The sequence below is a fragment of the Branchiostoma lanceolatum genome, chromosome 2, assembly GCF_035083965.1.
Source record: "Branchiostoma lanceolatum isolate klBraLanc5 chromosome 2, klBraLanc5.hap2, whole genome shotgun sequence".
NCBI lineage: Eukaryota > Metazoa > Chordata > Leptocardii > Amphioxiformes > Branchiostomatidae > Branchiostoma > Branchiostoma lanceolatum.
In genome coordinates this window covers 1,019,591-1,044,727 of record NC_089723.1, presented here as the reverse complement: position 1 = coordinate 1,044,727, position 25,137 = coordinate 1,019,591, and the positions used below count along the sequence as shown (strand labels likewise).

The 25,137-nt window shown below is 51.4% G+C and overlaps 1 protein-coding gene across 7 annotated transcripts in view; it reads left to right on the top strand.

Moving 5' to 3' along the window:
* The window catches only part of LOC136427142 (mucin-19-like), a 50,547-nt gene extending 25,688 nt beyond the window's left edge, over nucleotides 1-24,859 (top strand). For 2 of the 7 annotated variants that reach the window (XM_066415894.1, XM_066415898.1), the window contains 11 exons: nucleotides 34-254; nucleotides 2,156-2,206; nucleotides 3,090-3,118; nucleotides 3,473-9,070; nucleotides 10,217-16,771; nucleotides 17,630-17,662; nucleotides 18,431-18,546; nucleotides 19,123-19,285; nucleotides 20,784-20,852; nucleotides 21,680-23,018; nucleotides 23,347-24,859. In XM_066415894.1, coding sequence (XP_066271991.1) covers nucleotides 34-254; nucleotides 2,156-2,206; nucleotides 3,090-3,118; nucleotides 3,473-9,070; nucleotides 10,217-16,771; nucleotides 17,630-17,662; nucleotides 18,431-18,546; nucleotides 19,123-19,285; nucleotides 20,784-20,852; nucleotides 21,680-23,018; nucleotides 23,347-23,869 — 14,697 coding nt within the window. In that variant the 3' untranslated portion in view covers nucleotides 23,870-24,859. Of the gene's footprint in view, nucleotides 1-33; nucleotides 255-961; nucleotides 1,162-2,155; nucleotides 2,207-3,089; nucleotides 3,119-3,472; nucleotides 9,071-10,216; nucleotides 16,772-17,629; nucleotides 17,663-18,430; nucleotides 18,547-19,122; nucleotides 19,286-20,783; nucleotides 20,853-21,679; nucleotides 23,019-23,346 lie in introns of those variants that run through there. The other 5 variants (XM_066415901.1, XM_066415896.1, XM_066415897.1 and 2 more) reach the window with 5 other exon arrangements.
* Nucleotides 24,860-25,137: the final 278 nt, after the last annotated feature.

The following is a 25,137-nucleotide window of genomic DNA, read 5'->3' as shown; positions in this document are numbered from 1 at the left end:
TCAAATCAAACATGTTTGTATCGTCCCTGACAGGAGGACGAGCTGAGGAAAGTAGCGAACGACACCGACAAGCGTCACGGGCGGGAAGTGGACATCCGGGACAACGTTGTGACGAAGCTGCAGCAGGAGGTGGCGACGGCTACGGACCAGCTGCTGCAGCAGAAGTTCCAGAACCAGCAGCTGCTGGATGACGCAATGCTACTGGACGCGCAGCTCAAGACCTACAGGAGACTCTGGGACCTCAGCGAGGGGCGGTGAGTTCTGGCCGTACTCTTTCTCCGTTAGTTGTGAGTTTTTTTAGACAGCTTGTGTTGTGTTGGGACTATAGTTGCCCCAGCTTGGTGTATAAAGGACATAGCCGCAGCTCAAGACCTACAGGAGGCTCTGGGACCTCAGCGAGGGACGGTGAGTTATGGGCGTACCTTTCTCCGTCAGTTGTGAGTTTTTTTAGACAGCTTGTGTTGTGTTGGGACTATGGTTGCCCCATATTGGTGTATAAATGACGTAGCCGCAGTTGAAGACCTACAGGAGGCTCTGGGACCTCAGCGAGGGACGGTGAGTTCTGGCCGTACTCTCTCTCCGTCAGTTGTGAGTTTTTTTTAGACAGCTTGTGTTGTGTTGGGACTATAGTTGCCCAATATTGGTGTATAAAGGACATAGCCGCAGCTTAAGACCTACAGGAGGCTCTGGGACCTCAGCGAGGGACGGTGAGTTATGGCCGTACTCTTTCTCCGTTAGTTGTGAGTCTTTTTTTAGACAGCTTGCGTTGTTTTAGGATTATAGTTGCCCCATATTGGTGTTATAAAGGACGTAGCCGCAGCTCAAGACCTACTGGAGGCTCTGGGACCTCAGCGAGGGACGGTGAGTTCTGGCCGTACTCTTTCTCCGTTAGTTGTGAGTTTTTGAGACAGCTTGTGTTGATTTGGGACTATGGTTGCCCCATATTGGTGTATTAAGGACATAGCCGCAGCTCAAGACCTACAGGAGGCTCTGGGACCTCAGCGAGGGACGGTGAGTTATGGGCGTACCTTTCTCCGTTAGTTGTGAGTTTTTTTAGACAGCTTGCGTTGTGTTGGGACTATAGTTGCCCCATATTGGTGTATAAATGACGTAGTCGCAGCTCAAGACCTACAGGAGGCTCTGGGACCTCAGCGAGGGACGGTGAGTTATGGACGTACTCTTTCTCCGTTAGTTGTGAGTGTTTAACAGAGGCAGTCCGGTTGCTTTGTGACTTGCGACTAAATTTGCTCCATTTTGGTGTGAGAACGTAGCCTGGGTTCCATCATATTCAGTTTACAAGGGCTCCCATATTCACTCCCTCAAAATACATTTTAAGGAGTGCATGAGTGTACCGGAAAGACCAGATAAACTTAAGAGGATTGAACCCATGCTAGTAAGGACGATGCGCAGTTTGACAATCTTTTCTGTGCTCTGTGTGTGATTGGAAAACTAGACAGTTTAGGGTAAGAAGGATGTGCCCTTTCTGACTATATTTGCTCCGGCTCGGTGTAAGAATAGAGCATGGGTCCCTTCCTATCTAGTGTGAGTTCTGGGCGTAGTTGTGAGTTTTTTAAGCAAAGGCAGCTTGCGTCGATTTGTGGCTACATTCCTCCAGTTTGGTTTAAGGGCGTAGCCTGGGTTCTATTTAGTTTGCCAGGGCTCCCATACTCTTTCCTGTCAGTTGAGAGTACTGACGAGCAGAAGCAGCTGGCGTTGTTTGGGGACTATAATTGCTCCAGCTTGTTGTAAGGACGTAGTTTGTGTTACATCCTAATAGCTTTGTCAGGGCTCCAATACTCGCTCCCTCAAAGTATATTTAGAAGGAGTGAGTATATATGGGAGCCCAGTTGAACTAAATAAGATGGAACCCAGACTAGTAAGGACAATGCGCGGTTTGAGCATCTCTCTTTCCTGCGCCATGTGTGTGATTGGGAAGCTAGGAATAGCGCGATTTCCTTTTATCAACGCTACGGTCTAAGACCAAAATGATGTGAACTTGCAATTTCACGTTTCCAAACTTGCACAGATCTTTGTTAAAATCTTGGTTTAGCACAATCACAGTATCGTATTCTATTAGAACAAGGCAGTGCTGATGATACTGTACTGGAAGCTGATAGTTGATGATTTGCTTTTTCCGTTGTCGCTCCTGTAATAGGGACCCACCAGGGGACCTCTTTCCACCAGTAGGAGATGACGAAGAGATCACGTAAGGTTTTAGACGTTTCGGCCACGCTAACATCAACAACCATCGACTAACTCTCACAGCTTCAAAAATACCACGCTCTGGTCTGATCAGAGGAAACTTACGCTTTTCCAATTGACGTGATTCTTGAACTGATTCTTTTTAAACTCGAGTTTGTACAAATGAATTAGAAATTTAAAAAAAGACATTCTTATCATACTATCTTAACCGACCACAGATCATTCTAATACCAAACTTTCGCAAGACTCAAGAATAGGCGATATCGATAATCATCATTAACCGCAACAGACCAGCATTGCTTTCACACGCCACTCATCACTGACTATTACAACAGCACAAAGACTGAATATGGACTACACTGACTGTTAGTGTTATAAAACCAGAATGCACTCTGCAATACCAGAAGTCCGCATTACACGAAAGGACCATACCATTTGCTTGCTGTCATTTGTCTACTTCACAACAACATGACGGAAAGTGTAGTTGCGAGTGGACCCGAAGATGACCAAATTGTGGATTTCATTTTTTCCAGGAGAAAGTCGTCATCAACTATTGGCATACTTTGCACCATTCCGATGGTATTATTTGTAACTCTAGATTTTTTCCCGAAAGTAACTTCTGTCGTTTTCTTAGCTATCAAACCTTCCTAAAGGAAATGGAAGGAAAGAGCCGCCGGTAAGTGTGCATCTCTGTCGAGCCGCCACCATTTACGGACTCATGTAACCTGCTGCTCATAGCGCCTCCTATCATCCTGCCTAATAACTGCATCTCAGCTACGCGGGTCACCTTAACCAGTAAAGCTTCGTAGCCTAGATATCAAACATTTTATTTGTCTGTTCACAGCTGTTGTAAAGACCTTAACTGGTATTGTTACTTTTTATTCCAGTTTGGGGACTTCTGGCCGACGTCCATTGGGTGAGTGCTACACACGTTGGTGTCAGTGGGGCACAATGGTCGCTTTTGGACATATGGCTAGCTAGTTTGTGCAACATTCACTTGCATTACTGGTCGGTTAGATTGTTGGGATTTCGTCCTCATTTGAAAAGCGATACTCAAAGAGTTCGGTAATCTTCATATTAAGTATGAGGGTGGTGAAACAGACGGTTTGATACGTGTTTTATTTCTGTACGTTTTGAAGAAGTAAGTCGAAACTTCTGTAAACATCGGATTGTCACTCCTACTGCCATTCTACATGCCTACTGCCGTCCAACTTTCGTCTGAATATCTGTGTACATTAGTTTACTAACGCAGGTTTGTGTGCATTCTTAGCCCTTCCAGCACCACCGTCTATGCCGGCAGGCCGGACGTGGGGAGCCCTCACCAAGATGGACACCACGGTCACGCCCGGGTACGCCCCGCCACCCATCAAACGGGACTACGGCATCACAACGCGCACGGGCACCTCCACCACCAGGATCTCCTACGTCACTTCCGCTACTGCCCGGAAGACGACGTCACGTACGTCCACAGACCAGGATGACGCTCCAGGAGGGAAGTTTGCCAAAATAGAAGTCAGGGGCCAAACCACGCGCAAAGACACGACGCCGACGCTCACCGCTACACAAACCATCAGAATAGGTCCGCCCAAGAACCCTGGCGAGTCCGGGTTCATCCACCAGGTCAGCCGAACAGACCAGGATCAGGTCGATACGTCAGCAGCGGTTACCATGGAGACGTCTGGGGAGAGCTTCAGCGGGCAGAGCATCGTCAGTCAGCCGGCGGGAGTCGCCTATGGACAGGTTACCTCAGTGACACCACAGGTTGAACAACAGGAGAGAATCATGGTGACCGTCACTGAAGGCAAAGTGACAGGGGCGAAACAGCTCAAGTCGGGACAGACAAAGGAGCTTTCTCCCATCGAAACTCAACAGATCATGGCGTCTATCCCAGCCGAAACTGCTCAGAAGTCAGGTAACATCATGGTCACAGTCACGGAAGGGCAAGTCGTCGAGACAAAAGCGGTCACTGAGAAAGAGGCAAAAACCATTGTGTCGCTAGTGACCGAAGAGGGGGATCCAACAGCCGAGAAAGTCGTAGTTTCTGTCGAGGGAGGACAGGTGGTCGGAAAGCGCGTCGGTAAGGACAAAGCCACGACCCTTTCCCCACAGGAAGCCGCACAGCTTTGGAGATCTGTTGCTCAGCCAGGACAGCAGACCGGAGATGTCGTCGTCTCCCTCAAACAAGGACAGATCGTGGGATCCCAGCAGCTCACACCAACGGAAGCCGAGACCATCAAGGCTGTGGTTGTGGAAGAACCGAAACCAACCGTGTGCGTGACTCCCGGTCAGCCGGCTTTTACATCAATCGTACCAACACCAGCACAGCTAGTTGCTCCACAGAAGGACAAAATCATGGTAACTGTTACAGACGGCAAAGTGACAGGGGCGAAACAGCTCAAGTCAGGAGAGACGAAAGAACTTTCTCCTTTGGAAACTCAACAGATCATGGCTTCTGTCCCCGCCGAGACTGCCCAAAAATCAGGAAACATCATGGTCACAGTCACGGAAGGAAAAGTCGTCGAGACAAAATCAGTCACAGTGAAAGAGGCAGAAACAATAGTGTCGTTAGTTACCGAACAACCCGATCCTACAGCCGAGAAAGTCGTCGTCTCAATCGAGGGAGGACAGGTGGTCGGAAAGCGCGTCGGTAAGGACAAAGCCACGCCCCTTTCCCCACAGGAAGCCGCACAGCTTTGGAGATCTGTTGCTCAGCCAGGACAGCAGACCGGAGATGTCGTCGTCTCCCTCAAACAAGGACAGATCGTGGGATCCCAGCAGCTCACACCAACGGAGGCCGAGACCATCAAATCAGTTGTCACTCAAGAGGCGCAAGCAATACAAGTCATTCAGACATCACAACAAGTCCAGCCAGGTGGTTCCGTTACGCTCCAACAACCAGGAGTGTTCGGTGCCGTGCAACCCACGCAGGTCTTTTCGTCAGGTGTACAGGCTGGAGGAATGGTGGCTCCCGGAACTATAGCTCCCGGAACTGTGGCTCCCGGAACCGTAGCTCCCGGAACCATACCATTTGGATCTGTAGCTCCCGGAACTGTAGCTCCCGGGACCCAGGTGGTCCCTGGAATTGTAACACCAGGAACTGTAACAGTCGGAACCGGGGCCCCTGGAATCGTAGATCCCGGAACCGTACCTTTCGGAACTGTAGCCTCTGGAACAGTCTCACTCGGATCTGTAGCTCCCGGAACAGTAGCTCCCGGAACCGTAGCTCCCGGAACCGTACCAGTCGGAACTGTAGCTCCCGGAACTGTTGCTCCCGGAACTGTTGCTCCCGGAACTGTAGCTCCCGGAACTGTTGCTCCCGGAATTGTAGCTCCCGGAACTGTAGCTCCCGCAACCCAGGCGGCCCCTGGAATCGTAGCACCAGGAACCGTACCATTCGGAACTGTAGCCTCTGGAACAGTACCACTCGGATCTGTAGCTCCAGGAACAGTAGCTCCCGGAACCGTAGCGTTTGGAACAGTTGCTCCTGGAACAGTAGCTCCCGGAACAGTAGCTCCCGGAAGTGTAGCGTTTGGAACAGTTGCTCCTGGAACAGTAGTTCCCGGAACTGTAGCGTTTGGAACAGTTGCTCCCGGAACAGTAGCTCCCGGAACTGTAGCTCCCGGAACTGTAGCGTTTGGAACAGTTGCTCCTGGAACAGTAGTTCCCGGAACAGTAGCTCCCGGAACAGTAGCTCCCGGAACCGTAGCGTTTGGAACAGTTGCTCCTGGAACAGTAGCTCCCGGAACAGTAGCTCCCGGAACAGTAGCTCCCGGAACTGTAGCGTTTGGAACAGTTGCCCCTGGAACAGTAGCTCCCGGAAGTGTAGCGTTTGGAACAGTTGCTCCTGGAACAGTAGTTCCCGGAACAGTAGCGTTTGGAACAGTTGCTCCTGGAATAGTAGTTCCCGGAAATGTAGCACCCGGAACCGGAGCCATCGTTACCGGAACTGTTACTGAATCTGGAAGTGTCAGCACTGGAACTGTTGCTCCAGGTGGGGTAGCCCCGGCGCCAGGCACAACAACCTCCTCCGAACAGATACAGGAGTACCTTCCTCCGTTCGCACGACATCCACTACCACCGATTAGTTTGGGCGACGCTCCAGCTACGGCAGGGTCCGAAATGCCCCTTTCGCCCTCATCAACCACAGTCATGGCGTCCATCGAAGACGGAAACATCGTTCGGGCGCGGAGACTCAACTTCGGCAAATTTGAGGACTTTTCCCCTCAAGAGGCCGAGCAGATGTTGTCTGGTCTCCCGGAGCGCCAAGCCACTCAGTCCGGCAACGTCATGGCCATGATCTCAGAGGGTAAAATCATTAAGAGCCAGCAGCTTTCTCCCTGGGTGGCAGAGCAGCTGATAGCGACCATGTCAGGATCAGCCCCCGGGCAGGTCACTGTGCCAGTGTCCGGCCAGGCCACGTACGTTCCTGCGCCGGGGTCTCCGCCTGTAACCGTGCCGGTCTTTGGGCAGGCGAAGATCTCTCCGACCATTGTGGAAAAACCGGTAACCCCTGTTTCTGGAGAAGCGAAGTTTTTCACAGGGCAGGAGCCTGCCGTGGTTGACGGACAAAGAACCCCTCTGCAGGGCACAGCCTCTCAACAGGTCGCCGGCTCCTCAGTAATAACACAGCAAGCCACGGTAACCGTCTCTGGCATGACACCTGGATTCCAAGCCGCGCCCATTCAAACAACACCAGCTTCAACGGTTCCGGCTCACGGGTTCCACCCGAACATACAACAAGTTTACGACGAGACCCTCCCTACGCTCCACACAGCCCCGCACGTGCTGCCGATGATTCCAGAAACACTTCCGGACACTTCGGAAAGAATCGTTGCTTCCTTCTCTGATGGGAAGATAGTTGGGGCCCAGAAGATCGTGAATGGCCGTACAGTTCAAGTTGATCCCGCCTATGCAGAATCCGCACTGGCAACCGCGCCAAGCCAAGCTGCGCTTCAGTCTGGGACCATCATGATGAGTATGGTGGACGGGAAGGTACAGGACACGAAACCGCTCACCCCAGCGGAAGCGCAGTATGTGGCGGCGACGGCGACAATTGGTGACGCTGGACAGGCCGTCCCGTACACCACGCCTGGACTGCAGCAGTTCGGTGGGTCTCAGACTGGTCAGACTGTGTCCTCTTCACAAGTTTATAACTATCAGACGACTACACCCTCGTCGGGACAGCAGGTACTACAGCCATCGGAAAAGATCATGATGACCATAGACGAAGGGAAGGTGGTTGGAGCGGTGCAGCTGAAGAACGGTGAGTCCACCCAGATCCCGGCGTCAGAGGCGGAGAAGATGCTGGCGGTTTCCGGGCAGCCCGGGCAGCAGTCAGGGAACGTCATGCTCACGGTGTCCGAGGGGGCGGTTCTCGACACGCAACAGGTCACGCCTAGAGAGGCGGAAACCATCGTGTCGACTCTAACCGCCCAGCCCGACCCCACCGCTGAAACGATAATGGTTCGCTTCGTCAACGGTCAGGTGGTGGGGGCCGAGAAGACCTTCAGGGAGCAAGCATCGACCCTGTCCGCTCCCGAGGCGCAAATGTTGCTGTCTTCGGTTCCCAACCAGCCCACACCGCAGACGGGAAACATCTTACTCATCAAGTCTGAGGGAAGAATCGTGGAATCGCAAGAGCTGACGGCTACAGAAGCCGACACCATCATGACCACGGTATTCAAGAAGGCGCCACAACAGTCTCTAATCCAGCAGCAGCCGCAATTTGCGTCGGTGACTCAAACTCAGCCGGCATTCCCTTCGGTACAGACTGTGACGCAACAGCAGGACAGGATCGTGGTGACAGTTGCAGATGGGAAAGTCACGGGAGCGAAGGACCTCAAGACGGGGCAGCAAAAGCAGCTGTCACCCATAGAGGCACAACAGATCATGGCCTCTGCCCCCGCTGGGACAGCGCAGCAAACAGGCAACATCATGGTCACAGTTACGGACGGGAAAATCGCAGAGTCAAAGCCGGTCACACAGAGAGAGGCAGAAACAATAGCTTCCGTAGTAGCTGAACAGTCTGATCCTACGGCCGAGAAAGTCGTAGTTTCTGTTGAGGGAGGACAGGTGGTCGGAAAACGCGTCGGTAAGGACAAAGCCACGCCCCTTTCCCCACAGGAAGCCGCACAGCTTTGGAGATCTGTTGCTCAGCCAGGACAGCAGACCGGAGATGTCGTCGTCTCCCTCAAACAAGGACAGATCGTGGGATCCCAGCAGCTCACACCAACGGAAGCCGAGACCATCAAGGCTGTGGTTGTAGAAGAGCCGAAACCAACCGTGTGTGTGACTCCTGGTCAGCCGGCCTTCACATCAGTCATACCAACAGTTCCCGAAGTAGCGGCGCCAAAAGAAGACAAAATCATGGTCACTGTCACCGACGGAAGAGTTACAGGGGCGAAACAGCTCAAGGCAGGAGAGACGAAAGAACTTTCCACCCTCGAAACGCAACAAATCATGGCGTCTGTTCCCACCGAAACTGCTCAGCAGTCAGGTAACATCATGGTCACAGTCACGGAAGGAAAAGTCGTCGAGTCTAAAACAGTCACTGAGAAGGAGGCAGAAACGATTGTGTCTTTAGTGACCGAAGAAAAAGATCCTGCTGCCGAGAAAGTCGTGGTTTCTGTTGAGGACGGGCAAGTCGTCGGCAAGCGCGTCGGTAAGGACAAAGCCACGCCCCTTTCCCCACAGGAAGCCGCACAGCTTTGGAGATCTGTTGCTCAGCCAGGACAGCAAACCGGAGATGTCGTCGTCTCCCTCAAACAAGGGCAGATCGTGGGATCCCAGCAGCTCACACCAACGGAAGCCGAGACCATCAAGGCTGTGGTTGTAGAAGAACCGAAACCAACCGTGTGTGTGACTCCAGGTCAGCCAGCCTTTACTTCTATCGTACCAACAACAGCACAGCCAGTTGTTTCAAAGGAAGACAAAATCATGGTGACGGTCACAGATGGCAAAGTGACAGGGGCGAAACAGCTCAAGTCAGGAGAGACGAAAGAACTTTCACCCCTCGAAACGCAGCGAATCATGGCGTCTGTTCCGGCCAAAACTGCTCAGCAGTCAGGTAACATCATGGTCACAGTCACGGAAGGAATAGTCGTCGAGTCTAAAACAGTTACTGAGAGGGAGGCAGAAACGATTGTGTCTTTAGTAACCGAAGAAACAGATCCTACTGCCGAGAAAGTCGTGGTTTCTGTTGAGGACGGGCAAGTCGTCGGCAAGCGCGTCGGTAAGGACAAAGCCACGCCCCTTTCCCCACAGGAAGCCGCACAGCTTTGGAGATCTGTTGCTCAGCCAGGACAGCAGACCGGAGATGTCGTCGTCTCCCTCAAACAAGGACAGATCGTGGGATCCCAGCAGCTCACACCAACGGAGGCCGAGACCATCAAGGCTGTGGTTGTGGAAGAGCCGAAACCAACCGTGTGTGTGACTCCTGGTCAGCCGGCCTTCACATCAGTCATACCAACAGTTCCCGAAGTAGCGGCGCCAAAAGAAGACAAAATCATGGTCACTGTCACCGACGGAAGAGTTACAGGGGCTAAACAGCTCAAGGCAGGAGAGACAAAAGAACTTTCACCCCTCGAAACGCAACAAATCATGGCGTCTGTTCCCACCGAAACTGCTCAGCAGTCAGGAAACATCATGGTCACAGTCACGGAAGGAAAAGTCGTCGAGTCTAAAACAGTCACTGAGAAGGAGGCAGAAACGATTGTGTCTTTAGTAACCGAAGAAAAAGATCCTACTGCCGAGAAAGTCGTGGTTTCTGTCGAGAGAGGACAGGTGGTCGGAAAGCGTGTCGGTAAGGACAAAGCCACGCCCCTTTCTCCACAGGAAGCCGCACAGCTTTGGAGATCTGTTGCTCAGCCAGGACAGCAGACCGGAGATGTCGTCGTCTCCCTCAAACAAGGACAGATCGTGGGATCTCAGCAGCTCACACCAATGGAGGCCGAGACCATCAAGGGCAAGGCTGTGGTTGTGGAAGAACCGAAACCAACCGTCTGTGTGACTCCAGGTCAACCAGCCTTCACATCAGTCATACCAACAGCTCCCGAAGTAACGGCACCGCAGGAAGACAAAATCATGGTGACTGTTACAGACGGAAAAGTGACTGGGGCGAAACAGCTCAAGGCAGGAGAGACAAAAGAGCTTTCTCCTCTAGAAACTCAACAAATCATGGCGTCTGTTCCCGCCGATGCCGCCCAAAAATCAGGAAACATCATGGTCACAGTCACGGACGGAAAGGTCGTTGACACTAAACCAGTTACGGAAAGAGAAGCGGAAACAATAGTGTCACTTGTGACCGAAGAGGAGGATCCTACTGCCGAGAAAGTCGTGGTTTCTGTTGAGAAAGGACAGGTGGTCGGAAAGCGCGTCGGTAAGGACAAAGCCACGCCCCTTTCCCCACAGGAAGCCGCACAACTTTGGAGATCTGTTGCTCAGCCAGGACAGCAGACCGGAGATGTCGTCGTCTCCCTCAAACAAGGACAGATCGTGGGATCCCAGCAGCTCACACCAACGGAAGCCGAGACCATCAAGGCTGTGGTTGTGGAAGAACCGAAACCAGCCGTTTGTGTCTTTCCTACACCAACAGAACAAGTGTGGCCAAGTGATCCGAACCAACCGGCCTTTACATCCCCAGAGCCACTGTGGCCCCGGGATCCGAATCAACCTGCCTTCACGTCTATAGTACCAACAACAGCACAGCTGGTTGCTCCACAGAAGGACAAAATCATGGTGACAGTCACAGACGGCAAAGTCACAGGGGCTAAACAGCTCAAGTCGGGACAGACAAAAGAACTGTCATCTCTAGAAACTCAACAAATCATGGCGTCTGTCCCCTCCCAGACTGCTCAGCAGTCAGGAAACATCATGGTCACAGTTACGGACGGAAAAGTCGTCGAGACAAAAACGGTCACTGAGAAAGAAGCAGAAACAATAGTGTCACTTGTGACCGAAGAGGCGGATCCTACTGCCGAGAAAGTCGTGGTTTCTGTCGAGGAAGGACAGGTGGTCGGAAAACGCGTCGGTAAGGACAAATCTACTCCCCTTTCCCCACAGGAAGCCGCACAACTTTGGAGATCTGTTGCTCAGCCAGGACAGCAGACCGGAGATGTCGTCGTCTCCCTCAAACAAGGACAGATCTTGGGATCTCAGCAGCTCACACCAACGGAAGCGGAGACCATCAAGGCTGTGGTTGTGGAAGAACCGAAACCAACCGTGTGTGTGACTCCAGGTCAACCAGCCTTCACATCAGTCATACCAACAGCTCCCGAAGTAACGGCACCGAAGGAAGACAAAATCATGGTGACTGTTACAGACGGAAAAGTGACTGGGGCGAAACAGCTCAAGGCAGGAGAGACAAAAGAGCTTTCTCTTCTAGAAACTCAACAAATCATGGCGTCTGTTCCCACCGAGACTGCCCAAAAATCAGGTAACATCATGGTCACAGTCACGGAAGGTAAAGTCGTTGACACGAAACCAGTTACGGAAAGAGAAGCGGAAACGATTGTGTCGCTAGTGACCGAAGAGGCAGACCCTACTGCCGAGAAAGTCGTCGTCTCAATCGAGGAAGGGCAAGTCGTCGGAAAGCGCGTCGGTAAGGACAAATCTACGCCCCTTTCCCCACAGGAAGCCGCACAGCTTTGGAGATCTGTTGCTCAGCCAGGACAGCAGACAGGAGATGTCGTCGTCTCCCTCAAACAAGGACAGATCGTGGGATCCCAGCAGCTCACACCAACGGAAGCGGAGACCATCAAGGCTGTGGTTGTGGAAGAACCGAAACCAACCGTGTGTGTGACTCCAGGTCAGCCGGCCTTCACATCAGTCATACCAACAGTTCCCGAAGTAGCCGCACCGCAAGAAGACAAAATCATGGTGACTGTTACCGACGGAAAAGTCACAGGAGCAAAACAGCTCAAATCGGGAGAAACAAAAGAACTTTCTCCCTTCGAAACCCAACAAATAATGGCGTCTGTCCCCGCCGTGTCTACCCAGAAGTCAGGAAATATCATGGTCACGGTTGCGGAAGGAAAAGTCGTTGACACAAAACCAGTTACGGAAAGAGAAGCGGAAACGATTGTGTCGCTAGTGACCGAAGAGGCAGATCCTACTGCCGAGAAAGTAGTGGTTTCTGTCGAAAAAGGGCAAGTCGTCGGAAAGCGCGTCGGTAAGGACAAAGCCACGCCCCTTTCCCCACAGGAAGCCGCACAACTTTGGAGATCTGTTGCTCAGCCAGGACAGCAGACAGGAGATGTCGTCGTCTCCCTCAAACAAGGACAGATCGTGGGATCCCAGCAGCTCACACCAACGGAAGCAGAAACCATCAAGGCTGTGGTTGTAGAAGAACCGAAACCAACCGTGTGTGTGACTCCAGGTCAGCCGGCCTTCACATCAGTCATACCAACAGTTCCCGAAGTAGCCGCACGGCAAGAAGACAAAATCATGGTGACTGTTACAGACGGAAAAGTGACTGGGGCGAAACATCTCAAGTCAGGAGAGACAAAAGAGCTTTCTCCCCTCGAAACGCAACAAATCATGGCGTCTGTCCCCGCCGTGGCTACCCAGAAGTCAGGAAACATCATGGTCACAGTAACGGAAGGAAAGGTTGTCGATACCAAGCCGGTCACAGAAAAGGAGGCAGAAACGATTGTGTCCCTTGTGACCGAAGAGGCGGATCCTACTGCCGAGAAAGTCGTGGTTTCTGTCGAGGAAGGACAGGTGGTCGGAAAACGCGTCGGTAAGGACAAATCTACTCCCCTTTCCCCACAGGAAGCCGCACAACTTTGGAGATCTGTTGCTCAGCCAGGACAGCAGACCGGAGATGTCGTCGTCTCCCTCAAACAAGGGCAGATCGTGGGATCCCAGCAGCTCACACCAACGGAGGCCGAGACCATCAAGGCTGTGGTTGTGGAAGAGCCGAAACCAACCGTGTGTGTGACTCCAGGTCAACCAGCCTTCACATCAGTCATACAAACAGCTCCCGAAGTAACCGAACCACAGGAAGATAAAATCATGGTGACTGTTACAGACGGAAAAGTGACAGGGGCTAAACAGCTCAAGTCAGGAGAGACAAAGGAGCTTTCTCCCTTCGAAACCCAACAAATCATGGCGTCTGTACCCGCCGAGACTGCCCCAAAATCAGGTAACATCATGGTCACAGTTACGGAAGGAAAAGTCGTTGACACGAAACCAGTTACAGAAAGAGAAGCGGAAACAATTGTGTCACTAGTGACCGAAGAGACAGATCCTACTGCCGAGAAAGTCGTGGTTTCTGTCGAGAAAGGCCAGGTGGTCGGAAAGCGTGTCGGTAAGGACAAATCTACGCCCCTTTCCCCACAGGAAGCCGCACAACTTTGGAGATCTGTTGCTCAACCAGGACAGCAGACCGGAGATGTCGTCGTCTCCATCAAACAAGGACAGATCGTGGGATCCCGGCAGCTCACACCGACGGAGGCCGAGACCATCAAGGCTGTGGTTGTAGAAGAACCGAAACCAACCGTGTGTGTGACTCCAGGTCAGCCGGCCTTCACATCAGTCATACCAACAGTTCCCGAAGTAATGGCACCAAAAGAAGACAAAATCATGGTCACTGTATCCGACGGTAAAGTGACTGGGGCGAAACAGCTCAAATCGGGAGAGACAAAAGAACTTTCTCCTCTAGAAACCCAACAAATCATGGCGTCTGTCCCCGCCGTGGCTACCCAGAAGTCGGGAAATATCATGGTCACAGTCACGGATGGAAAGGTCGTTGACACGAAACCAGTTACGGAAAGAGAAGCGGAAACAATTGTGTCACTTGTCACCGAAGAGGCAGACCCAACTGCCGAGAAAGTCGTGGTTTCTGTCGAGGGAGGACAGGTGGTCGGAAAGCGCGTCGGTAAGGACAAAGCCACGCCCCTTTCCCCACAGGAAGCCGCACAGCTTTGGAGATCTGTTGCTCAGCCAGGGCAGCAGACCGGAGATGTCGTCGTCTCTCTCAAACAAGGGCAGATCGTGGGGTCCCAGCAGCTCACACCAACGGAAGCCGAGACCATCAAGGCTGTGGTTGTAGAGGAGCCGAAACCAACGGTGTGTGTGACTTCAGACCAACCGGCCTTTTCGTCAGTCGTGCCAACTCCATCTACTTTCGTCTCAACAGAACCTATTGCAGCAATGAAACCGGTTACTTCAGAGAAAATCATCGTCAACGTGGCCAACGGAAAAGTCGCTGGGGCCAAACACCTTAGACCTGGAGATTTGAAAGACCTTTCACCTGTGGAAGCGCAAGAAATTTTGGCTCACGTTCCAGTCCAGAAGCCAGGTAATGTGATCCTAACGGTAGCTGACGGCAAAGTAGTCGAGTCGAAACGCGTCACCGAAGTAGAAGCGGAGAATATCATGTCACTTGTGTCCGAGGAGATAAGTCCTGAAGCCGAGAAAGTGATTGTTACACTGGAGGGAGGAGAAATAGTCGGGAAGCGCGTCGGCAAAGACAAGACCACGCCGCTGTCCCCTCGGGAGGCTGAAGAGCTTTGGAGGTCTGTATCCCATCCGGGACAAATATCCGGAGACGTTATGGTGTCACTTTCGAAGGGCAGAATAGTAAAATCCCAGCAGCTTACCCCAACAGAGGCTGAGACCATCAAGGTTGTGGTCGAAGAAAAAGCAAAACCTACCGTGAAAGTGTCGTCAGGTCTTTCCCTTGACAGGGCGCCCGGCCAAGACATCCGCGGCTCCGAAACTCTGATGGCCACCATTGTGGATGGTAAAGTGGTCGGAGCACGCAAGCTGACCGATGGAGTGACCACGCAGGTCTCCACGGCCGAGGCTGAAGAGATCATTTCCTCTGTGCCGGGACAGTCGTCCCAGACAGGCCACGTCCTCGCCACGCTCTCCGGTAACGAAGTGGTGGAAGTCCAACAGCTGACTCCGAAGGACGCGGAAGAAATCACCGTAACGGGCACCATACCGCGAGCCATCGGCACCGCCCCGGGGGAGAAGGTCCTGCTTACCGTAGCCGGCGGGCGGGTCGCCGAGGCCCAGAAGGTCGGCCTACGCACGCTCACTCCTCTGTCGCCTACAGAGGGCCAGAAACTACTAGAGTCGGCATCGAGCAAGACCAAGGAGCCTGGGGACATAGCTGTGACCATTGTAGATGGGAAGGTAGTCGGGTCCCGCTGGGTGTCCAGTAAGCTCGGTTCCACACAGGTGGACGGAAATGTTCCAACCAGCGAGACAGCCGTGATCCGTAAGGTGGTGATGACGCCCTCCGGAGAACGCGTGGTCCAGGAGGTCGTGGCGCCGAGAGACGCGCCCGCGTCGGAGATGGCGCTGGCCGGAGATTACGGCAAGCGCGTCAAGGTCGAGGTGCTCGAAGGACGAGCCGCCATGAAGGAGTTCCTGGCGGGATCTTCCACAGACTCGGACACAGATGCCTACATGACACCGCGGAGCGATCAGAGCGACGCATACGTCTCGGCGTCAAGCGATGCCTACGTCACTCCTCCCAGCGAGCGCAGCGACGCCTACGTCACTCCGCCGGGGGAACCCATGGACTACTCCGGCGCGGCTGATGAGCAGGACGGCAAGAGCTGGTTTGCGCAAGTCACGGATAAAGTCACGTCCGCGTTCTTCAGCCCTGGTACAGAGGGAGACACAAAAGTCACCGAGGGCACGGTGCCTGTGGAGTCGTCTATAGAGAGAAGTACGAGCGCAGAAGATATCTTCGTGGATGCGGAGCAAGGCAGGCCGATTCCCGCGACTGGCATGGACGTTTCTGCGTCAACTGGGTTTGACAAGGGGCCCCGGCCATTGCAGATTGGAGGGGTTCGGGAAGAAACCGTTGTGCCTTCTGTTCAACCTGGAAGACAACCGACAGAATCGGACGAAGGGCGGCCCAAACAGAGGACGGTTTCCGAGGTAGCCAGGGCCGTGATACCACCGGTGAGTGTCAAGACCGGCGAGATGAAGACAGAACCACAGTTCTTCGGACAGAGCGAGGTTCAAGAATCAGCGATCCGTCCAGAACACGTGGGAACAGATGAACCGGTGAAAACCCGAAGAACCACGTCCGACCTAGCCGAGGAAATCATCGGCCCGCTTGCAAACTCCGCATCTCCACAAAAGGGCGACGTGTTCTTCACAGAAGTGCCAGAAAGCGAAGAAGCGGCGCGGAAGAAGAGAACAGAGTTGGAGTACTTCAGACACGTTTCCTTGGAGAGTGAAGACGCTGCCGACATGACACCAGACGTCTTAGCAGAGCTGAAGGAGAGAGCAGCCGAAGACGACACCAGGAAATCTTCCAGAGTTTCCTTCAGCACAGGACCACCGGAAGTGATCGGGACAACGGAGAACGACGAGGACAGAAGAAAGCCCATAGCAACCATCACCATGGAGAAGACGGAGAAGACCCCGGTCGGTGACGTCAAGCTCGCTCCTGCCGCGAAGGTTGCCGGGAAGGAGCCGGGTAAGCCAACGTGGAACAAGGTGTGGCCGGAGAAACCCGAGGACCTCCCTGCTGACGTCACTACCATGGAAACGGTGGAGGTGGAGGAGTACCAGCTGGCGCCGGGCGTGGGCAGAGCTGGAGGTGGGTTATCATTTCTGTACCTGTAGGTTAAGTGTTAGGGGTTGCTTGTTATGAGAATTCCACGGCTAGAAGTTACACCGTTGAGCATCCTACAATTGAATCTAAATCTCATAATGGTTAAAATTGCCGGGTCTGCTATTTGGGTATTGCAAATTAGCAGAGAAGCTGGCGCCTGGAGTGGGCAAAGCAGGAGGTGGGTTTCATTTCTGTACCTGTGGGTTAAGTGTTCGGGGTGCGTGTAGTGAGAAGTCCACAGCTAGAGGTTACACCGTTGATCATCCTACAGTTGGATTCGAATCTCATAGCGGTCAGTGAGCGCTTAGCTTTCTCCAATGACTTTGAATTATCTCTCGACGATCTACATTGTTTTTCAAAGCCGGATCGCACATGGTCTTTCTATGATCCCAATGGCCGTTGGTTTTGGGTCGTTCGTCGGTCTCCAACCATCGCAGTCTTGAAAATATGGGTGTAACATAGTCTCTGTGCTCAAATGTATCTGTGCAAGTATCGGTAGCGGATAATCGTTGGCATGATGTTGATCACCACAAGGCACGATAATTACATAGTGGTTTCTAAAAGGCCCAACCCAAAACGCAATGTTGTATGACATTTCATGGTTCCTTAAAATCAAATTCTGAAATTTCGACCAAACGTCGGTACCTTTTCAGTAGCAGCAACAGTGGGAAATGTACGCTACATTTCTTACATATACTTCATTAGATACAGTTGGTCTCTACTTTGCTGTACTTTTGCATCGGGGCGGGTATCATTCTACGCACTATTCTATCGCATAGGATCGATATGTACATAGACTATGGATGACTAGATGCTAACTGTGCCTCTTCTCTTTTGCCCCAGTCCGCTTACAATGGAAAATAGACAAAACGAAAGGTTTGGTCCCAATCTTGTCACATAGCCGCTACAGGTAGTGTAGAGGCCAGCCCACAAAATAACACTTTAAACAACAGCAGCAGAGACATGAGCAACTCACTTATGACATGCCTGGCTATGTTGTAGAGTAGCTTGTAGCATTATTCTTTTTTTTCTTCCAGGGAAGCCAGGGGAATGTTATACTGTACTTACTAGAAATATGCCATTGCATGTGCAACCTAACCTCTGACCACAAGCCTATTACTCTTACTGAGCATGCTTCAAAAACAATACACAAATTTTACATCCGTCGTATTGAATGATGTTCATGAAGCAACTGAGTCGAAATGTACAAGAAGACTTGATTATTACCTAGATTTTATTATAATAAACCTGGAGTCATCCATGATTCCCATATTGGGCGAAATTAGAAAGCATGTTAGACTCAGATCAATTCTAATCTAACATAGTGTTAACATGGCTCTTACGTTTTAGGTATCCTCCATAGCAGGTTCTCTGGGACTTTTTAGGGCTTGTAATACACTTTTTGCTGATGACTTCTTTTTGTACCGGGTCGTTTGTGCAGCCAACCTGTAACCACTAGACCCACATTTAGGGCTAATGGTTACGGGCTGGCTGCACAAATAAACAACCCAGTACAAAAAGAAGTCATCAGCAAAATTAAAAGGTGTATCATAAGCCCCAAAAATGGCCTAGAGGCTAGGTTTTAGGCCTCATTTTGTCTTGCAAACACTTGAGACGTCTCATCTTGCATCTCCCCCTCAACAGCTGTTCCCGCCTTCACCAAGAAGCTGACCACGATGCTGGCGAAGGAGGGATCCACCTTCGAGGCCGCTGTCAGGGTCTCTGGCGATCCCCAGCCGGACATTACCTGGTACCACCATGTACGTTTCTCTCTCTATTTGTTGCTAATGATGAAAATAGCTGACAATGTTTGCTGTGCCATGTGTATTTTTAATGCTGCCTGATGCTGGCTTTATAGTTGATGTAGATGAAAAATGTGTAGAATATTGTTTGGCAGTGAGTAACCAATGGCAAGGCTGATCTTTACAAAATTAAATCATCACACAAGTGTCTGAAACTTTTCAATCCAATGGGGATTCAATGGTCTTTCCTCGTCATGTTTAGTATGAAAAAGAACTTAACAAATCGTTGAATCGTTTCATCAGGTTGGTGAATGAATAGTAAAGTTATTTCTTCACAACCACATATTTAACAATGAATAGCAAAGTTCTTTGTTCACAACCAAATACTTAAAGTAACAAAAGCCGATACCCGTCTGACATCTTCTTCGGGCCAATTCTGACATTTGGGACCGAATTGTTAGCAGGTGCAGTGAAAAGTGAAACAGCATTGCAATAAAGAAGACGACTGTTGAATATGTGATTGTGAATAACTTTGCCATTCATGCACCATTGCTGTATCAACTCAATCTTTTCACACTTCACGATTTGTTACAGGACAAACCCCTGAAGCCGACGGACAAGTTGGACATCGTGAAAGACGAGGGCTACAGCTCGCTGGTCTTCATGGAGGTGCTGCCGGAGCACGCCGGGCTGTACAGCTGCGTGGCCACCAACGTCATGGGCAGGGCCACGTCACGTGCACCCCTCGTGATCACAGGTACGGCATCACGTGAACATCACGTGAACTTCACGTGGAGACGAACTGTTGTATACGATTTGTATGAAAGACATAAGTTATCCTACGTAAAAAGGAGAAAAATGTATCAAACGTACTCAAAGTGCAGATGAAATAATCGGTAACAAAAAGACATCTATGAAAGACATCCCATCTGCTGTTAATCTATGCGTAAAACGGAAAAAAAAGTGACTTAGTTTTAATGCAGATCGAGTAACAAAACCTGACATTCAGCACCAAGGGCAGATCCATAACATTGTCGGTTTACTTATTTATTTATGTATTGAATTTCTCAATAAAAAAGGATGGTAATGACGAAACAGTTGATATGAGTACAAGTTTTTAATGGAAACGATGTCAACTTCTTGATAGTATGATGATATCTATGGAAGGGCATTTAGCGCTAGCGCGTTTTGTATGAGCCTGAATAATTAAATTCTTACTTTGGCGACCACATTTCAAGCCGCAGATCCATATCAAAGTTACAAGTCAAACTACAAAGTCTATGACAAACAACCATACAAACTAATATTACGTCTTAGTGCTGTGGTTTTCTAGGGTTCTTTATTTTGCCCTTCTTTATATATTATACCCCCTCACAGACCTAACCTAACCCTGATGTACGTTCAGTTGAAATTATCGCTACATGAACACTGATGCCGGAGTCATTTGCATGGGTATTGAGGTACTTCTTGGCTAATTCGTAAGTACTGGATTTCCCAACGGCAGACCCGGCAACAGTGTTCACATTGTGAGATCTTCTACTCTCCAAGCAGAGGTTGTTGGAAAATATTGTGACCCTTTCGTCATGTGCCCCGTTTTCAGTCGGCAGTCAGTTTTACCAACCTCTGCTCCCGGTTCGAAGTTAAAAAAACAAGGGGAGGGGTAGTTCTTTGTAGTTGGTGGAGAGTGTCGACAGAAAACGTGCATTTTATAAAAAGGTCACAGTCTTCTCCACCAACCTCTGCTTGGAGAGGAGCCAGCCGTTGTGCCTGCGTGGTGCATGCTGGGAGTGGTGCATGGTGGGAGAGGGTGCATGTGGCTGTAGTATGGTGCATGATGCTAAATGTGTGCGCCCACCTCGCCTTCTGCACTCCCCAGGGTCACCAATGTCTGTACTTTCAAGGTCACCCCTCCCGACCTCTACCCTCCCCAAGGTCAACTTTTCCCATTTCTGCACTCCCAAGGTCACCCCCTCCCCACCTCTGTACTCCCCAAGGTCACCCCCTTCCAACATCTGCACTTTCAAGGTTACAACCCAATCTCTGCCCTCCCCAAGGTCACCCCTAGCTCCTCATCTCTGCACTCCCCAAGGTCATACCCCACCTCTACACTTCCAATGCCACCTACCCTCACCTCTCCACTCCCGAGGCCATATTCTCTCCTAAGGCTTATTCCTGCACTCCCAAGGTCACCCCCCTCCCACCCCTTAGTGCCCTTCCGCACGGTTCACGGTGGTGTTTGTGGTCTCACCTTGTAGATGAGATGGACTCGGAACTGCCCATGCCGGGAGCGGTGATCTCGGACGAGGGAGAGCTCGAAGCCGAAGGTATCACGTCAATCATGCCGCAGCTTTCACGTCCACCGAAACGTGCTGTACTCAGTTTGATTTTAAAGCAACACAAAATAGTCTAGAGTCACCAAACTTGTGTCCGTCTCTAAAGCCTGACTTGGAATAACAGACGTCACTATCGGTAGGTCTGTTGTTCCAATGAAGGCCATGAGGTCGTACAGAACTTCCGTGGCTCTAGACCAATTTTGTGTTGGAGTAAAGTCAAGTTGATGACAACGCTACCCACAGGCCACGCTTCCATGCTAACAGAAATCCACTTCCCACAGCCGCCCGTGTGCACGCAGCCTGTAGCTGTAGAGTTAGGTTTGCCGGCCGGGACCCGGCCGGTATTTTAGTTTGGCACGTGCTTTGTGCTGCTGATGGTAGCAGTAGGCAAACACACGCTTCCAGTTTAGTACATGCAGAATCGCAAACTAGTCAATTGGCTTCAAAAGATGGTCGCCATGGTCGCCTTTCGCCAGAACAGTTCGCATGTGTGCTGTTAGCGCTTCTGCGTAGATCTCCCATTTGTAACACCATTAACACAGCTTCTATGTCATCTCATTCCAGAGCTGCTCGCACACGGAGCTAACACGTTAGTTGTGTTTCCAGCAAGCTTGCAGCGTTTAGTGACAAGACTGGTCACCCCTGAACGCCGGATGGTCTTTCATATCTATTGCTTTTGTGAATCAATCTTTTTTTTATTTTGATCATTTCAGAGACGAGCCAACTAAACCTGCGAACTAATCATATAACCACAGCTGCATCAGAATACTGTCAATATGTTGACTTGAGCAATATCTCGCCTTCCCCTTGTTCTGTAGGCGAGGACGAAGCCCCTGCACTGCCACCCCGGCTGATAGACGACAATGACGACCGCGCCTTGCCAAGCCAGCTGCAGCCCGCCGTGCCGGCCGGCAGGGGGCGCACCGACTCCAGCAGCGTCAGCAGCGTGGAGCCCGACGTCCCCGACGTGAACGCACGTGACGCAAAATCGGCTGTGGTCAAGGAGCTCAAGGAGTACCAGGCTACATCACCCATCTTCAAAACGCCGCCGTTCAAGATGTCCAAGGAGGAGCTAGAGGGCGGGGTTACTATGGTAACGCCTACCGTAGATGGAGAGAAGCTATCACCTGGCAAAGTAGAGATAACGACGCCTGCCTCTAAAGTCGCTGGCGTGTCCGTCGACAGCAAGGCGGAAGTGACGACACCACAAGCGGAAGTGACGACACCAACCGGCGGTGTTGGCATCGAGGCGGTCCGACTCCCCTCCGGGTCCGCCCTGCCTGCACCCGTCAAGCCGGAGAAGAAGAAATCGGGCCTGAAGAAGATGTTCAGCGGCAGGAAGAAGAAGGACAAGGAAGCAAAGAAGGGAACGCCTACTTCCGGGAAAGCAGGTGTGACACCAACTTCCGGGAAAGCAGGTGTGACACCTGAGACCAAACCTGCGGAAGGGGAGGATGAGGTCTTCTCACCTGCCGTGACCTTGGGAGCTGAAGCAAAGCCTGTTGAGGGTCAGAAGGCTCCGACTAAAGAAGAAACGGTGCTGACGATATCCACGACGGAGAAGAAGTCGAGCCTGACCAGGGGGACGGCCCGTCCCGGGGACCTGCCCGTCGCCATCGGGGAGGTCGTGTGGGCGGAGCCCGGGAAGGGGGCGACCCCGAAGGGCAGCGCGGGCAGAACGCCGTCCGCCGAGCTGAAAACGCCGACGGGAGGGAGGACTCCCTCCGGCGAGCTGAGGACGCCTTCTACGGGAGGAAGGACGCCTTCTGCCGAGGAGCTTGGCTCGGAGAAGAAGAAGACGGGCTGGTCCAAGTTCAAGAGGACCTTCTCCGTTAAGAAGAAGAAGAAGTCCTCGTCGTCTTCCAGCAGCATCGACCGGATCCCGTACGAGCAGAGGCAGGCGTACGCCTCGGGCTCCCTGCCGCGCTCCGCCGAGAAGTACTCCGAGCTGTCGCGGTCCACCAGTGCCACGATGCCCGTGCGGCCCATCAGCATGGTGTCCCCCGGGGAGCGTCCCGACCTGTCCCGCGCCTCCCTCCGTACCTCCAGCAGCACCTCCTCGGCCTCCTCCAACAAGGACAAGAAGGAGACCCGACCGTACAGCTACGCCGGGCACCTGGACTTCGACCCGAGGTCGCCGGGGTACCACCAGCAGAGGTGAGCAGTAATACCCTTCTATCCTTTCGTACATAGAGCACATCCGTAAAACACACAAATGTTATGAAATATGTTTGAACTATTAATGATGTTTTGGTCGCTCAATAGTCGTTGCCTCATTGGAAAGGTGGTAGGGATATGTTGTCTTTGAAATTATACTTTTACACCGAGCATCATCTTAGACTTAGGTACATCATATTCCAGTTATAATCAAGGATAACACGATTCCAGTTTTGGTTGCTTAGCCATCACTGTATAGTGGAATAGGTCTGAATATGAATCTATGCTTGACTTCAACCAGACTATAACGAACTTGTGCGCATTTCAGGCCCGACTTGCCGTTCGTGGAAGCCGAGGTCCTGCCGGCGGGAGGTACCAAGGCAGTCGCGGGGGTGGCAGCGTCGGAGCGCAACGGTAAGGCCGAGGACTCTGACGACACCGAAACCGGAACAACCCTCTCCTCCAAGGTGGTGGCATCAGCACCATCACCGGTACTGACGTCATCTTCAACGTTCGTGACGTCATCGTCAAAGTTCGTGTCGTCATCGACCACGGAGACCGTGACAGTGAGCGGCGAGGAGAAAGCGGGGACGGCGGGAGCGAAACTGCCGACCTCGATGTCCGCTCCCACCGGCTTCGGGGCCGGGCCCGCCTCCGGTACCGGCGGGGCCACGCTGACCGCCACGGTGTCGCGGACCAGCGTCGCCACCACGGCCTCCCGCGCCTCCGTCGCGCTGGAGGACTCGGAGGACTCCGCCCGCGAGGCCACCGACAACTTCCCCAAGTACCTGGGCGGCAAGAAGAAGTACCGCAAGAAGAAGGGCCAAAAGCAGCAGTGCAAACAGCAGTGAGAGACCCTGGATGGTCCGGTCAGCAATGGAAACAGCAGTGAGAGACCCGAGATGGTCCAGGCAAATTAGAAATCTACCAAGGGAGAATTAATGATACATATAGTTTTGTATCTATACATGAGGACTTTTGGAGGAAATATTGCGCCCCCTTTGTAAGTGGGTGTTTACGTATCACATTCAGATATAAGGGCAGATTTTAAGAAACGAATTGAACATAGATCAATAGAAGTAATTTTGGTGATAGCTCAAAGCGTAAGTATACAGATTTACCCGAATGATATCTTTTATGTAGTGATTCTATATTTTCCGAGGGAATTTTGTGGTGTTGCGTGTTTCTACTGCAAGTGAAAGAAGCTACTGTTGCATGCGTGTGCAAAGCACGAAATAGATTTCAAATGTACTTATCGATAATGTATCGATGTTGTTGCAAAATACCAAAAAAAGAACAAAAAAAGAAACATACAAAAAATTGTTCGCATCAACTTGCGTGGTATTGCTGGGTTAGTCTTAGTGGGTAGTTTTATGGGAATGTAAAAAGGATCTGATTTGTGTGTTTGTTTGTTTGTTGATATATTTGTGCTTGTTAAAGTGCAGGTCGCTTCTTCCGTACTTAATGCTAATGTAATTGTTAGCACTATAGTAGCTAAACTTACAGAATAACTACGAACATATTGTGGTGAAACGACAGAGTTTAATGTAGGATATACGTTGCTTATAACTGTGTTTGTTCTACTTTGTGATTGGCTGGGATGTAAGGCTGCAAAGGTATTAGCCAATGAAAACACGGGGTGATCAGGAGTATGTTCCTTAAAAGGTGTTCGTGCTTTTACGACGATTGGCTGGGATTAAAGGTTTGAAGATTGTAGCCAATAAGAAGCCAGAACGATGAGCCAATCAGGAGTTGCAGTTAAGATTTGAAATCATGCTGAATAACGTCAGTGATTGGATGTTTTGATGATGAACGTTTGTAGTAAAAGGAACTTTCTCCAATCCGACCTGTCCGTGTCTGCTTTGTGTAATTGATAGTTGTATACACGCCAGATTAATAAAAAAATGTTTCGTTCGTTCGCTCGGACCTTTGTAGTGCCCAGTGGCACAATAAGCAGCAAGTTTCCTTGCTGTTTCAGTGGCAGAGTATATCCGTAAAGGGAGGGGTTGAAATTCCTTCCCTTTTAATATAGAAGTTTATTGCAAGTTCATGCCCGTGGGCTAATTGCAAATACATGGTAAAAACATAGGGAAAAAAACATACATGCGTCAGTAAACTG